Here is a 15374-nt window from a genome sequence, read left to right as displayed (position 1 = left end):
CGCGCGCGCGCCCGCCCGCCCCTCGCCCCGCCCCGCGCGCGGGGAGCCTGGCCGCAGCCTCACCTGCCGCCCGGGAGGGGGCGGGCATTGTTCGCCAGCTGCTGCCACCGCTGCCCCGCCGGGGGCATGGGGGCCGCCCCGCGCCTCGCGCCGGGCCTGGCGAGGCCGCCGCGCTGCCGCTGCCGCTGCCGCTGCCGCTGAGCTGGGCCCCGCGGCAGCCGGGCGGCGCAGGTGAGGCCGGCCGCACCATGGTGGACCCGGTGGGCTTCGCCGAGGCGTGGAAGGCGCAGTTCCCGGACTCGGAGCCGCCGCGCATGGAGCTGCGCTCGGTGGGCGACATAGAGCAGGAGTTGGAGCGCTGCAAGGCCTCCATCCGGCGCCTGGAGCAGGAGGTGAACCAGGAGCGCTTCCGCATGATCTACCTGCAGACGCTGCTGGCCAAGGAGAAGAAGAGCTACGACCGACAGCGCTGGGGCTTCCGGCGCGCGGCGCAGCCCCACGACGGCGCCGCCGAGCCCCGCGCGCCGCGCCCCCAGCCCGCGCCAGCCGACTGCACCGACCCGCCGCCCGCCGACGAGCCCGAGGCCCGGCTCGACGGGGAGGGCTCCCCGGGCAAGGCCAGGCCCGCGGCCACGCGTAGGCCCGGGGCCGCTGCTCCCGCGGACCGCGACGACCGCGGGCCCCCCACCAGCGTGGCGGCCCTGCGTTCCAATTTCGAGAGGATCCGCAAGGGCCCCGTCCAGCCGGCGGCGGCGGACGCCGAGAAGCCCTTCTACGTGAACGTCGAGTTCCACCACGAGCGCGGCCTGGTGAAGGTCAACGACAAAGACGTGTCGGACCGCATAAGCTCCCTGGGCAGCCAGGCCATGCAGATGGAGCGCAAGAAGTCCCAGCAGGGCGCGGGGCCCGGCCCTGGGGACCCGCCCAGGCCCTCCTACCGCGGACGCCTCTCCGAGAGCAGCTGCGGCCTCGACGGCGACTTTGAGGACGCGGAGCTGAACCCGCGTTTCCTGAAGGACAACTTGATCAACGCCAATGGCGGCGGCAGGCCCCCCTGGCCGCCGCTGGAGTACCAGCCCTACCAGAGCATCTATGTCGGGGGCATGATGGTGGAAGGGGAGGGCAAGGGCTCGCTCCAGCGCAGCCAGAGCACCTCGGAGCAGGAGAAGCGCCTTACCTGGCCCCGGAGGTCCTACTCCCCTCGGAGCTTTGAGGACAGCGGAGGCGGCTATACCCCGGACTGCAGCTCCAACGAGAACCTCACGTCCAGCGAGGAGGACTTCTCCTCCGGCCAGTCCAGCCGCGTGTCCCCGAGCCCCACCACCTACCGCACGTTCCGGGACAAGAGCCGCTCACCATCGCAGAACTCCCAGCAATCCTTCGACAGCAGCAGTCCCCCCACACCCCAGTGCCAGAAGCGGCACCGGCAGGGCCCGGTGGTCGTGTCCGAGGCCACCATCGTGGGCGTCCGCAAGACGGGGCAGATCTGGCCCAGCGATGGGGACAGCTTGTCCAGCAGGCTGCTTCAAGACGGCACCTTCCATGGAGACGCAGGTGGGTACCTCTACCATCCTGGTGGGCACACCTGCCCCTGGCTGGAAACCACTGAGCAGCAGGGAATGTGGGGAGGAAAAGGTAGATAGTTTTTGGAGTGATTTTCAAATACTGTTGTGGACTGGAAGGATTCTTACCGATTCTGAGCCTGAAGCAACTACATCCCACCTTCCTTCTGAAGGCAGATTCCCAGTGTTTGGAATGGGATTGAGGTGGGAGGGGTGGTGTGTGGGATGGTCGGTGTGGCTCCTTCCTTTGGGTCTAGAGCCCTGTGCTTCTCGCGAGAGTACTGTCTGTGGGTTGGGACCAGGTTGCCCTGGGCAGTCATCTCCTTGCCTTCTGATCCCTCCCACCTGAGCAGTAGGGATGGTATAAAGAGTGGGTCATCTCTGCTGCTTGGATGGATGCTTTTAGCTGGGATTGATCCGTGTCTTGGGCAGTCCCCACCACCTGTCCTGGAAGAGTTAGTTATATGACACGTTTAGGGAACCCAAGAGGTGCCAGCTGCTCCCAGACCATAGGAGTGTCAGGTTTGCTTGCTAGTCAGAGCAAGTGAAAATACGAATGAAGAGGAAGTGAGGCGACGGACAGTTCTGACTCAGTGGGCCACTGAAGATACACAGGGTGAAGATTTTATCCAGGGCAGAAGCAGGGCCACGCCCGTTCTGATCTGCCCAGTTTTGATGAGAGACATCACCCAGCATTACTCACCTCTGTGCATCTTACCCTAGCTCCGTTTTCTGATTCATCAGTGTGCTCTTGCCTCCTTGTCTTCCCTGCCCACTGAGGCTCATTTGGGGCTCCTAGTCCACGGTCTGACTCCTGGCCCTGAGATTAAACCTATGGGATTTGTGTATATAATACGTGTGCACATCTGAGTACAAATACCGTGAGGCGCAGGGGTGATGGGACTGGCTTTTGAGATCCAGGCACAGTTCGTGATTGGAGTAAGGAGAGGGATTTGGGGGGGGTGGCGGGTGAGGCAGTTGGGAGTCTCTCAGAGTCCTGGTCCCTGTTGGGCTGATCCGGTTTTCTGCTCCATTGATTTTTCTTTCTCTGCTGATGGAGTTGTATGTGCTTCGTTGGTCAGCATCCTCTTGAAACAAGTGAGGCTATTTTTGGCTCTGTGGAGTGGCCTCTTTGCGATCAGTGCCCCGTCCTGTTTGTTTTAGGCACATCTAGTTGCTGACTTCATTTGCTGCTGGGGTGGGCTGTGGTGTGTCGCAGGGATCTGCGGCCTGGCCCAGCCGCATCCCCCGAGTCCCTCGTGGGACAGGTGAGGGGGAGGCCGTAGTATTTAGAAGCCTGCTTTGCAGGCACGTCAGCTCCTCCGGGGTCTGGAGGATTGCCCTGTGGTCACTGGGCACCAGCCCCGTCTGGCCAGCTGTCGGCCGAGCGAGCCAGCTTGAACTGGTTCTCGGCGCCTGCCAGGGTGTGGGAGAACATCGTTAATAAAGCAGAAAATGAGACGTTTTCGTGTTGACCTACAACCTGAAACCCTGATGTCTTGCTGGGGGAATTCAGAGTCTCCAGGGACCGGGGCCCTGTTGGAGGGGGTGTGTTTCGGGGCCCTCCCTGCTGGCCGTCTCCCCAAGCTCACAGCTCCTTGCCTGCCTCTCAGCCCCTGCACGGAGAACCCAGCTCCATGGGTGATGCTGGGTAGGTTCCCAGCCAAGGAGTTAATTTGACAGCTTGGACCCCACTCTTGGCACTCTCTGGGTCCTTCTCTGAAAGTCCTCAAGGTCCCACGTTCTCTCTCCTGTTAGGTTTTGAAACTCTTGGTGGTTTTAGCTTCTGGAGCCTGTAAACTCAGTACCCAGCACGCTCCTCTGAGCGTTGTGGCTGGAGGGGAAGGAGGGACCCATTGGCCCGGCCATCTGTCTCTGTCCTGACTGTTTACCCATGTTCTTTAGATGCCTGCTGGCCAGGTCTGCGCCTCTGAAATGTGACAATGAGGAAAATCGCTGTGGGGAGGGAGTGGAAGTCACCTAATTCTCTGACGCAACAGCAGCTGCCGACATGGAGGCCCGGCCCTAGTAGTTTCAGAGCCTCTTTACTCTCATATTTCCGAGTTGAGGGAAGGAGCTGAAATGACCACCAGCCACTGTGCGCCAGGCATGGTGACAGCTTCAGGCAGGGCCCCCTGTGGGCTCTCCATCACCCCACCTGCTCCACATCTGCAGGTAAGGGTGCAACCAGGAAGTCGCAGAGGTGGGCCTCCAGGCCCTGCGGGAATGCAGAGCCCGTGTTCTTCCCACTGCCCCACACATGCCTGAAAAATGCGAGTGGGGGGGTCCAGGGGTCCTTCGAGCTCCGCACACCCAGGGCCCACCGGCCGCGAGCTCTGCTGTGTGCAAGCCTCTCCCTCCTACAGTATGGGCTGCATAGAAGAAGAGAGTGTGGTCCTTGCCCTCTGGGAGCTTAAAAGTTAATGGGAGACAGGAACACACACATCACTTATGTGTTCAGAGGGCGTGCAGTCAGGGAAGCTTCCGGAAATAGCTGCATTGGAGAGGCGCCTTGTCTAGGGCAGAGGGTGGGGGCTGCCATCTGCCCCTGAGGAGTAGTGGAGCAGAGGCTTCTATGACTCTGGACTGTGTGCTTTGTCCGTCATTTATTTATGTATTTATTTATTTATTTTGTGGTACTACATGACATGAAATTTACTACCTTCTCCCACGTTAGCCGTTTTTAAGTGTACAGATCAGTGGCATCAAGTACGTTCACATAGTTGTGCGACCATCACCACTGTCCGTCTCCGGGACTTTTCATCTTCCCGAGCTGCAACTCTGTCCCCATCAAACAGCAGTGCCCCCTCCCTGAGCCCCTGGGACCCTCTCCTCTACTTTCCGTCTCTATGATTCCATGACTCTTGGCACCTTGTCACAGGAGTGGAATCACACACATTACGTGTCCCTCCGAGTCTGGCTAATTTCACTTTGCGTCGTGTCCCCAAACATCATCCACGTGGTGTGACATCCACGTGTGCGTCTTGAAGGCAGGGATCCCTGGTTCATTCCTGGGCTTCCCTTGGAGCCCACCTCAGAGCCGAACACACAGCACATCCCTAAGATCCTGTCCTCCTTTCCACAGCAGGGGGGCCGGGTCGGGAAGCTGGGAAGGTGGCTGGTCATTGGGAAGCGTCTTAGCTGTGTCCACCCCTGTCCCTTAAACTCCTTTCGAGGACTTTGGCCACCCTTTCCTGAGAGAGACCACACAACCAAGGACCTTTCCTCTTTTAGGTCTGAGGCACCCCCAGTCCTGTGTGTCCCTTGTGAGATGGGACCCTAGATCTTGTGTTTCTTCCTGGGCGCTCCTGCAAGTGGCTGCCCTGTTGTTTCACATTTCTGTTAAGCAGCTTAATTTGCCCTTTGGATTCTGGTGACATGTTATCATCAGAATGATCGCAGCTTTGTTTTTCCCTTGGGTGGTTGAATGGACCAGCGACAAGCGTGAGTAACTGTGGGGCAGGAAAAGGTCACCCAGGCCTGGCCTGGGCTCCACCGGCATCTCTAGACCAGAGCCTGCCGCCACCTCCAAGTTGAGTGCAGGCTCCTCCCGGGGGACAGAGGCAGAGTCTGAGACCATTGAAATCATCACCAGGGTGGAAACGGAATGTAGATCCAATTTTACAAGGATTCTCCATCTTGGGAAGGATGACTTTCATGTTTTGGGAACAGAAGGAAGCATTCTGGACCTTTCACTGAAGAAGGAGCTGGGAGTGTAGATTCGTGTGGGTCCAGGGGTGGGTGCCCCCCGATTCCTCCCTGTTGCTTCTGGCTTCAATAGCTGCCTCCCCTCCCTGGCTGGGAATCCCGTGGTCCAGCCTGCACTGTGGTTTCAGAGGGTTCCACGTTCACGGTGAACGGATGGGCGTCTTCTCCAGTTGCCAGACAACAGGCCTGAATTTTGACTGAGGCTACTTTTCAGATCAAGGCTCAGGAGAAGGTGGTGGCTGATTTAATTAACTCTGAACCCCACGGGGGTCTTGACCCCGACTAGAATTATAATCCCTGTGGCTCATGTAGGATTTTTTCCTTATTTTTGAAAAAATGTAATAACTTTAATTAAAATAACTTATTTATATAACATGTGATAGCTTTTTCTTTATTGTGGTAAATATATGTAGCAAAATGTGACATTTTCACCTTTTTTCCGTGTTCAGTGGCATTCTGTATATTCATGCTGTTGTGTAATCATAACTATCTCTAGAACTTTCCATCATTCCTACCAGAAACTCTGTATCCATTACGCAATATCTCACCTCTCCTCCACCCCCAGCCCCTGGCAACCACTGCTGTACTTTCGGTCTATTTTCTGTGAATTTACTTGTTTCACGTACCTCATGTGAGTGGAATCATGTAATATTTGTCCTTCTGCGTCTGGCCTGTTTCACTGAGTTAGGGTTTTGAAGTTGCTGGGTAGCATTCATCCTTGACGCCCCATCTCTGGTCCTTCATAGGTGTCTTCTCTTCAGAAAAACACCTGTTAGCCATGGCGATGTTTCCTTGGCTTTCACACCCACGTGTTTGAAGCAGCCCAGTATGTCAGTGTTCTGGGGCAAAAGGCCACAGGCTGGGGGCTTCAACAACAGAGATCGATTTTCCCTGCAATTCTGGAGGCTGGGAGTCCAAGATCAAGCTGCTGGCAGAATTGGTTTCCTTGGAGGCGTCTCCTTGGCTTGTAGATGGTCCTCACCTTCACATGGTGTTCCCTCTGTGCCCGTGGACCCCTGGCGGCTCTGTGTGTGTCTAAAATCTCCTCTTCTTATAAGGACATGATTCAGATTGGATAGGCCCCACCCTGATGACCCCATTGTAACTTAATCACCTCTTGAGAAACTCATCTCCAAATACAGTCACATTCTGAGGTGCTGAGGCTAGGACCTCAACAGGTGAATTTCGGGAGGACACAGTTTGGCCCCCAGCACTCAGTGAGTCCCTGATTGGGCAGCAGAGAGATGGTGTGTGTGTTGTGCTCACCAGCTGGGTTTTAGGAGGAGTTCAGGTGGAGCATCATGCGGCGCTGGGCAGCCTGGTGGGCCAAGACCACCCGGCCGGATGTCAGGAGAGCTGCGTCCTAACGCTTCACATGGCCACATCTCTCTCCTCATCTAAAACGTTAGGAGTTGGACACTGTCATTGCTAGGATCCTTTCCTTCCATTCTTTATTTTTTCTTTTCTTTTCTTTCTTTTTTTTTTTTTTTTTTTGGCCTCATGGCTTGTGGGACCTTAATTCCTGGACCAGGGGTTGAACCTGGGGCCACGGTAGTGAAAGTGCTGAGTCCTAACCACTGGACCGCCAAGGAAGTCCCTTTAACGTTTTTTCTTTAAAATTTATTAACACAATTTTTCCACGTCTTTCTTCTTTACTCTGGTTTGTACCTACGTTTCCTTTACTAAGGCAACCACCTGTCCTCCGTTCAGGCACTTAGAGGTATTTATTGAGCATCTACTAAGTGCCAGGCACTGTCTCCTGGAAATTCTGTCTTGCCTTTATTCACGGGTTTGTGGAAAGGCTTCTTTCCATGTGCCTTGTCTTTAAAAAAACCAGTGCAGACAAACAAAACCTTTGTTATGTCCTTGCGTCTTCCCTGACTGTGTATCTTTCTTTAGCTGTATGTTTGCAGCTATTTCCTGTGAATCCTGTGTCTGTCTGGCTTCCTTCTTCAGGGTGGTGAGATCCTCTAGACAAAGACCTACCTTGGTGTCCATGTCTTGGGTGCTGTGGTGTTTGTGGGTCACGGATGGAATGAGACCCCCATCTCTGAGGTTTCTGTTTGGTCCGGCCCCTCCTTGTTCGAGCCCCACTCCGCTTTCCCCCATCTAATAATTGGCATTGATTTGGGGGGGGCATGACGACACAGGTGCCCCAGAAAGGAAACTTGTTAGCTTTGGAGATGTCCTGGAGGTTATTTTTCTTTCTTTGCTGAGGTTTGGACTCCTCTCAATCAATCCCAAGAGCTTCCTGAATCCCCGGCCTGGGGCCTGCTAATCAGCTGTCTGGTGCCCCCTGGCCACTGCCACCTTGCAAAACGGGGATGTGGCGGTGGTGGTGCCTGGGGAGATGCACCTGCCAAGGTGGGGTGGGAGGGTGCGGAGACTGCGACACCTGACTTGGGAAGTAAACACGACTTTGGTGGAGGCTGTTTCTCTTGCCCTCGGAACATTCTTGTGAAGTGGCTGGAGTGAGATTATACGCTATCGTCAAGTTGGGTCCGAGAGGACGTGAGACAGACACATCCGCCCAAGGTCAGGCCGTCGGTGGAGGGGCCGGTGCTGTCCTCTCTCCTAGGCTGGGGGGTGATGCCTGTTGCATGAGAGTGGGCACTGAGTGACCTCCCCAGAGGTGGAGGGGACCTGATCAGTTGTTTGGCAAACAAAAAACACCTCCCAGAAAATGTTGTAACCCTGTACATCCTCCTGGGGCACCTGGCTCAGATTCCTCCAGCAGGTCAGGTGGCAAAGCGCCCAGGAGGACAGATGTGTTGGGAGGACGCTGCCTGTCCATCTGCCTTTTCCCTTCTGCAGTCAGGGCACTGGGGCAGGGTCATGATGCTGACAGGCTCTGCTGTGGGCAGTCCTGGGAGGTGCAGAGGGGCAGGGGCTGTCTGGGAAAAGGTTCAACAGAGGTGGCCAGCCGTGTGCACAGGGGGGTCAGCGCATGGCCCAGGGAGCACTAGGAAGGAGATGTCGGTGGCTGGGAGACCATGTGGAGACACTGGAGGGAGAGGGAGGGCCCTGCTGCCCCAGCTGCCAGGGGAGCCGGGCCAGCAGAGCCGGGGGCGAGCAGTCCCAGGGCATCCTCCCAGGTGCCTCAGTCGGCGTTGAGAAGGGCTTGGAAGATTTGCCTCCTTTTACAGGCCTGACCTGCTCGCTTTAAAAAATGCTTCCCCGGGGGCTTCCCTGGTGGCACAGTGGTTAAGAATCCGCCTGCCATTGCAGGGGACACGGGTTTGATCCCTGGTCCGGGAAGATCCCACATGCCACGGAGCAGCTAAGCCCGTGTGCCACAACTACTGAGCCTGCGCTCTAGAGCCCGCGTGCCACAACTACTGAAGCCCGCATGCCTAGAGCCCGTGCTCCGCAACAAGAGAAGCCACCGCAATGAGAAGCCCGCGCACTATAGTGAAGAGCAGCCCCCACTCACTGCAACTAGAGAAAGCCCACACACAGCAATGAAGACCCAACTCAGCCAAAAAAAATTTTTTTTAAATGCTGCCGGGGTTAGTTGATCTGCCAGGGGGGCAGGAAGAGATTTTCTGCAGGTGACACATGTACACATACCAAGGGTAGCCTTCTGGAACATATGTCCACATAGTCTGGGGAAAGAATGCAGACCTTGAAGGTAGGAGACCTGGACATGCCTGAGATCCAGCATGTGGATTTGTGCAGGGACTTGGTTCTGTCAGCTGGAGAGGACGCCCCATCCTTGGGAGCTTGGTGGGAGCCTGAGTGCCCAGGATGGTGGCCCCCGGGATCTGGCCCCTTCTCTGGTCTCACAGAGTCACTCCCTCAGGCATCTAATGTCAGTTGATTGAACACCACTTAGCAAGCGATTTTAAAGGAGAAATGCATAATTCAGTAGGTGCAGGCCTTTTCACCCACTGGGCTCAGCTCCAAGAGGACCCCCAGGGTCTGCTGGGCCCTGCATCCCTCTGTTCCCTCTCCTAATGTGTCCTTCTGGGCTGAGTGGAGTTCTTAGGTCTTAAAGGTACAGTATGTGTGTATTTTTCTGCATCGTGGCCCCAAAGGAGAGCCAGCTGCTTCACCTGTTCTGTTGTCCCAGGGCACCTGGGGCCGCGCACGCCCCTGTGGGGTGGAATGGGGTCTTCTTGCAGTGTTCCTGGGTGCCTGGGAAGCTAGGAGCTGCAGGGAGAGAGAGACGGCTTGATTTTTCTCATAGGGCCCCCCCACCCCCAAGTTTGTAGAGGGAAAGCTTAGAACGACTTGGTTCTCGCTTTTAGTGATTGTGAGGCCATGAGAGAGAAAGTAAGAACCACAGACTTGCTTACTTCAGTGAGAAACAGAGGAGGAAGACGGGAAGCCACGAGAGTGGCTCATGCTCGGTGCACCCAGGCTGCTGTGTGGGCTGCCCAGGGCTCCGCCAGGCAGAGGGTGCTGCGGAGGGGACACAGGACAGCTGGGCCCCATGCAGCATCTGAACCATTTTCAGTGTCCAGCTCAGCGGCATCAAGCATTGGATTGGCCAAAAAGTTCATTTGGGTTTTCCATACCATCGTAAGGAGAAACCCAAACGAACTTTTTGGCCAACCCAATATATTCACGTTGTCGTGCCACTGTCCCCACCACCATCTCCAGAACCTTTTCCCAAAATGAGACTCTGTCCCCATCAAGCAGTAATTCCCCCGTCCCCCTCCCTAGCCCCTGGCACCCCCAGCGACCCGCCGTCTGTGGATCTGCTGTGGGGCCTCTCGGAAGTGGACTCACATGGCCCTTGTCCTCTTGCGTCTGGCTCGTGTCACTCAGCGTGATGTCTTCACCGTTTCTCCCTCAGGCCTCGGTGGTGGTTGGACAGCAGGACCACGACCAGGCCAAGCTGACCGAGGCCTCTGCTCAGTGGGGAGGCACATGGTGCTTGGGGAGCGGGCTGCATCTTGCACACCACCATCCCTCACAGGGGTCCCTGAGGAGGAGCAGCAGGGATCCCCATAGCTGAGCTGTCTGAGGCTTTCGGTGAGGAGCTGGGGGAACCTGCAGGCTCATGGTTGAATAGATGGGGCAGTCTTCATCCCTGGCCCTCCCCAGTCTCGTGGAGTGACTGTGCTGTGAGCGGGGACGTGCAGGCTGGGCCAGCCACGCCGGTGCCCCCCTCTCCTGTCCTCTCCGAGGTGCGGGGGTCCCCGTGCTGGGCTCAGAGCCGTTGTCCAGTTGACTGGAAGGTCCTGCGATGTGGCCTGGGAGCTCTCTTAGTTGATGCTCGGCATGGCAGCTCTGCCTCTGGGTGTGTGTGCAAGCTGGCATGTGCAAAAGCAGGATTCGTATCTGCTCAAATCTTAGACCAAAAAATGCAACTCCCTTATAAATGTTGACTTCTGAAAGCTTTCCACTTTCTCCCCTAGGAACATGGGTGGAAGTGTGTGCTTTGGGGCCCCGCCGGGTGGTAGGGATGGTCTGGATCCGAGACCGCCATGCTTGTGGGCGCCCGCTGGGAGGCCCTGTGGGATAGCATCTTGCTGGAGGCAGTCAGATGGGCCCCCTTCTCCCCACCCCCCCGAGGCACCTGGGCAGCCGCTGTTGGAATTCGGCTCTAAAACTCCAAGGTGTGATGATGAACATCAGTCTGGGTACCCCTCCTGTGGTATTTTGTCAGCACCCAGATGGTGCCAGTCGCTCTAGAGCAGACTTTTCTCTGCGGAGGGGCCAGCAAGACTCCAGAAGGCGGGGTAGGGAAGTATTGGAGACCCGGTCCCCGCACTGCTTGTCACCTCCCAGCTTCCCCTGCCCCGTGGGCCCTGTGCTGTTAATCCCTGCTATGTCTGCAGTCTTGGGGTGCAGAAACCCCAGCAGGGTAGCAGGGAAAGTCAGAGGGCTGAGACCCGGCTGCTGGCTGCCTGGGAGAGGCCCTTTATTCTAACCACTGGGCTGGAAAACTGATTCCGAAGGTGGCAGGTGGGACACCATCCCAGTCGGCTGATGGGGTGCGGCGGGCAGGGGCATGGCTGCCAGAGCCTGAGTGCCCTGCTGGACCCCCCAAGAGTAGGGGGGACATCTGGGAGGAGAACAGAACGTGTCTGTCTCTCTCTGTCTCTGTCTCTCCCTCCTTCTCTCTCTCTCTCCCTCTCCCCCCGTTCTCTCTGGCCCCAAAGCACTGGGCCCCCTCAAGTATGTGAGTGGATCAGAGCCAGTTTTAAAGGAGGAGAGTCACCTTATGTTTATTGAATTCCAAGGCAGGCATGATGGGGCATGACAGTAAATAAGACCTTGGACATCAAAGGCCAAGGCGAGGCTTTCTTGGGGGAGCTCCCTCTGTCATCGGGGAGACCCATGCCAGCCCCATAGGGCTCGGAGGCGTGCAGACCGGGCAGGAGCAGCGAGTCAGGACCCTTGTACTGTCCCTTGGCTTTTCCCTTTCACAGCTGTTTTCAGGGGGCTTTTTAAAGGCTGGACTGGGCTGTGGTTCACTTGGGAAGGGTCTGGGGGGTTCATTTGACTGGGGCCTCCTATGGGTCAGCGGGACAGCACGTGACATCTAGGGGCCCAGGTCCTTCCCGGTGTCCTTGGACGTGTCCAGGTTGTAGCTTTACTCTGCTCGGTGCCACTGAGCCCAAAGACTCAGCAGGAACTGGGGGGCTTTGACCTGGTGGAGATTGAAGGCAGTGTCTCTGTCCTGGTTGCCCACATGGACCGCCTCTGCTGTAGTTAGAAAAATCATACACATCGCCACAGCTGGTCACTCCTGGGAAGTCTGATTTGTGAGGTTCTTTTTGTTTTTGTTTATCAATATCAGTTTCCCTGGGTCAGCAGTCCAGCATGGCTTAGCTGGGTCTTCTGCTCAGGGTCTCCAAAGTCTGCAAAGTGTCGGCAGGGGCCACATTCCCATCTGGGGCTCCACATCCCCTCACCGGCCCAGGTTGTTGGCAGAATCAGTTACTGGTGGTTGTAGGACTGAGGTCCCTGTTTTCTTGCTGCCTGTCGGTGGCTCCCAGCTCCCAGAGGCCTCCACTCTTTATAAGTACTTTCTACACAGATATCTGATTTCCTCCTCCGAGCCAACCTGGATTTCTGGTAATCTCCCTGGGTGATCTCCTCTGCAGCCAGGCTTGAGAATTGTCCACCTCCGGAGTCCATGGGCACTAGCTACTATGTGTCTTGAGCAGTTGTCATGTAGAAGAGGGAGTAGATTTCTTTAGGGTCATACCTGGGAGGCTAGTTTGTTACTAATGGTTAGAAGCTTCGGGGAAACATATTTCTGCTCAGTGTTAAGGGAGGTTTTCTTTTCTTTCCAACTTTACATAAAATCATATCTCTGATTATTTTATGTAGCTGAGATCTAGCTGCACGGGGGGTCCTGCTTTTGTCAATTAGCGTGAGCATTTTCTTGTTTTACTCAATATCTTGTAAATATTATTTTTAAAGTCTATATTATTACTTTGTAATAGAGTTATAGCTTAATTGATATAGTTTTAATGAATTTTGTTGGACATTTAACGTTTATTAAATGTAGCTCATTATTATAATGTTTCAGCGAGCATCTTTTTTATTTTTTAATGAAGCTTTATTGAGATATAATTCACATACCATACAATTTGCCCATTTAGAATGTACAATTTGATGGGTTTTGGTATATTGCATTATTAACTTTTTAAAATTATGTTTTTATGTGTGTATATGTATAAGCATAAAACTTAGCATTTTAAGCATTTTTTAGTCCATAGATCAGTGATAGTAAGTACATTACATTGTTGTGCAGCCATCACGACCATCGTCTCCAGAATTCTTTTCATCTTGCAAAACTGAAATCTGTGTCCTTTAAGCAATAACTCCCCCTCCCTCCCCCGGCCCCTGGCACCACCATCCACTTTCTGTCTCTGAATTTGACTGCTACAGGGACCTCACAGAAGTGGACTCATACTCATACTCATATAGTATTACTATAAACGTCTTATTTCATTGAGCATAATGTCTTCGAGGTTCATCCACGTTGTAACATGTGTCAGAGTTTCCTCCTTTTTTAAGGTTAAATATTTATCCCATTGTTTTGTACTTAAACCACGTTTTGTTTTAAGTACGATTCAGTGACATTCATTAGTCAGTGAGCATCTCATCTTTTTACATGTGTTTCCATTTGTATTTCCGCTCCCTCCTTGAGGGTGAGCATCTGTCAGTGGATTTGGTCGGGGTGTGGGTGGTTTTAAGACACTTGATATCTGCCACCAAATTACCTTCCAGAAACGCTGTTCCAGTTTACCTGTGGTTTTGCAGTGAATCCTCTGCTGTCCTCTGACTTCTTTCTTGCCAAGCTGGGTCTCACCATAACTCCTGATTCCTTGGTGCTCCCCAGGCACTCTGGATCAAGAGAGGCTCAGAGCTGGGGCCACGCCAGTCCCGTCTCTCATTTGGGAAGATCTCTGAGGCTACCAGCTATGTGACAGTCCTTTGTCAGCTCCGTGGTCCTTGGCAGGGAAGGAACTCACTGTCTCCTTGTTTAGCATAGAAGCTGCTATCTTATTGCTGCCCTGGGCTGCTTGTAATCGAAACCGAAAAGCACTTCAGCCTCCCTTGCATGCATCCTGGCGGTGGATTGAGTCAGCTAGACAGCATTGTCCAGTTAGTTCTGGCCCCTGGAGTTCCTACCTGCCTTAAGGGAAGCTCCAAGGAAGCCAAACACTGTGATGAAAAGGGATTTTACAGAAGGTAGTACATGGTTGCACTCAGGCTGCAGAAGCTGGCAGAAGCTGGCAGGGCCAGGGCAGCAGGATGCTGTTGGGCTTGTCAGGTCAAACACCTCCCTGTGCCTGAGGACTTGGAGCCTGTAGGCTGTGTAGTTGTGTAGGCTGTGTAGTTTGTGTAGGTTGTGTGGTTGTGCAGGTTGTGGTTGTGTAGGCTGTAGACGGGGCAGGTACATACAGGAAGGTTGTATCTGGAGGGTGGGCAATGTGGTATAATGGCCTTGGGGAGGAAAGGAGAGGGATGGACTCTTTTCCATGATGGTGAGTTGTCTTACACTGCGGATGATCTGTCTTATATTTAAGTGCTCGCTGCAGCTGAGAGCCAGCACTTCTGGAATTTTAACCATCACAGCTTGTGAGCTATAGAGCTGGGGCTCTCACTTGTTCCCTCTTCTCTCTGTTGCCTGTCTTGGCTGTGCCATCAGCTGCTGTTCTGATTCTGAGTTAATCACTTAAACCCTGTGGGCCCCTGACTCCCTCCCACCCCCCACCCCATAAATGAGGAAGCTGCACGGTAGCATCTTTAAGATCTCTTTAGTTTTGTGATTCCAAATAAAATTAAGTCATGTTGCTCTGAGCTGCCAGCAAGTCACTTGGAAAACCTTACTGGCAGGTGTCCCGAAGCAGTCTTCCCGTAAGACCCCAATTGGGTCTGGCTGCCTGCAGTGACAGGTCCAGGGAGCCCGTGGTGGGCCAGGGGGTGGATTTGGCTCTGCGTGTACATTTAATGGGAACCAGCATGCTTCTTTGCTGGTTGATTTATCTCCTTTACTACCCACTGGCCAGCCCTAGGGTCGGCCCCCGGGGCTGGCACAGATGTTCAGGCTGTGCAGGTGTCACCTGCATAGCGTGCTGAAAGGCATAACGTGGACAGCTGGGGGGGCCCAGCCTCAACGTGAGAGAGGGTGAGGGCAGCGTGGAGGACGTCTGCCGGGGCAGAGGTGGTGGTATCCAGGCAGGTGGTTGGCAGCGGGAAGCCTGGAGGTGCCAACTGGTGTCTTGCCAGCCAGAGCACAACCCCTGCATGGTCAGGAACGCTTGTGCTGAGGCCAGCCCTGAGACAGTGGGGCTTGCATGCAAGGCTCTACCTGCAGCATCTCTGTGCCGTGGTGTTGGGGGACTTTTGGTACCTTGGGGCTGTTGTTTTCCTGCATCACAGATGGCCAGTCCTCAAGCAGCCTGCTGCCTCCCAGGCCCCACCTGGGATCAGAGTCTCAGGGGAAGCTGTCTGTCTAGTCCCTGTTACTTTCTGAGCACCCTCAGTGTCTGCCAGAGCAAGGACTATCTTGTACCCGGGCTGGCCAGCCCCCGGGGATGAGTTGGTCAGTCTGGAGGACATGAGAAGAAGGAGCCCGTGCTGACCGTCTGCACTGCCGTGGGGCTCAGATGCCTCAGCAGAAGTCCGTGC

At 55.0% G+C, this 15374-nt stretch overlaps 1 protein-coding gene across 2 annotated transcripts in view; it reads left to right on the top strand.

Moving 5' to 3' along the window:
- Nucleotides 1-183: 183 nt before the first annotated feature.
- Nucleotides 184-15374, top strand: part of BCR (BCR activator of RhoGEF and GTPase) — a 98693-nt gene continuing 83502 nt past the window's right edge. For both annotated transcript variants that reach the window (XR_010836991.1, XM_059040095.2), the window contains exon 1: nt 184-1554. Coding sequence is in view for 1 of the 2 variants with exons in the window: in XM_059040095.2 (XP_058896078.1) it covers nt 249-1554 (1306 nt within the window). In the remaining variant the exon portion in view is untranslated. The remainder of the gene's footprint in view (nt 1555-15374) is intronic.

The sequence above is a fragment of the Kogia breviceps genome, chromosome 15 (genome assembly GCF_026419965.1).
Source record: "Kogia breviceps isolate mKogBre1 chromosome 15, mKogBre1 haplotype 1, whole genome shotgun sequence".
Lineage (NCBI taxonomy): Eukaryota > Metazoa > Chordata > Mammalia > Artiodactyla > Physeteridae > Kogia > Kogia breviceps.
Note: the sequence above shows the minus strand (reverse complement) of the source record. Positions and strands in the feature narration are given on the sequence as shown.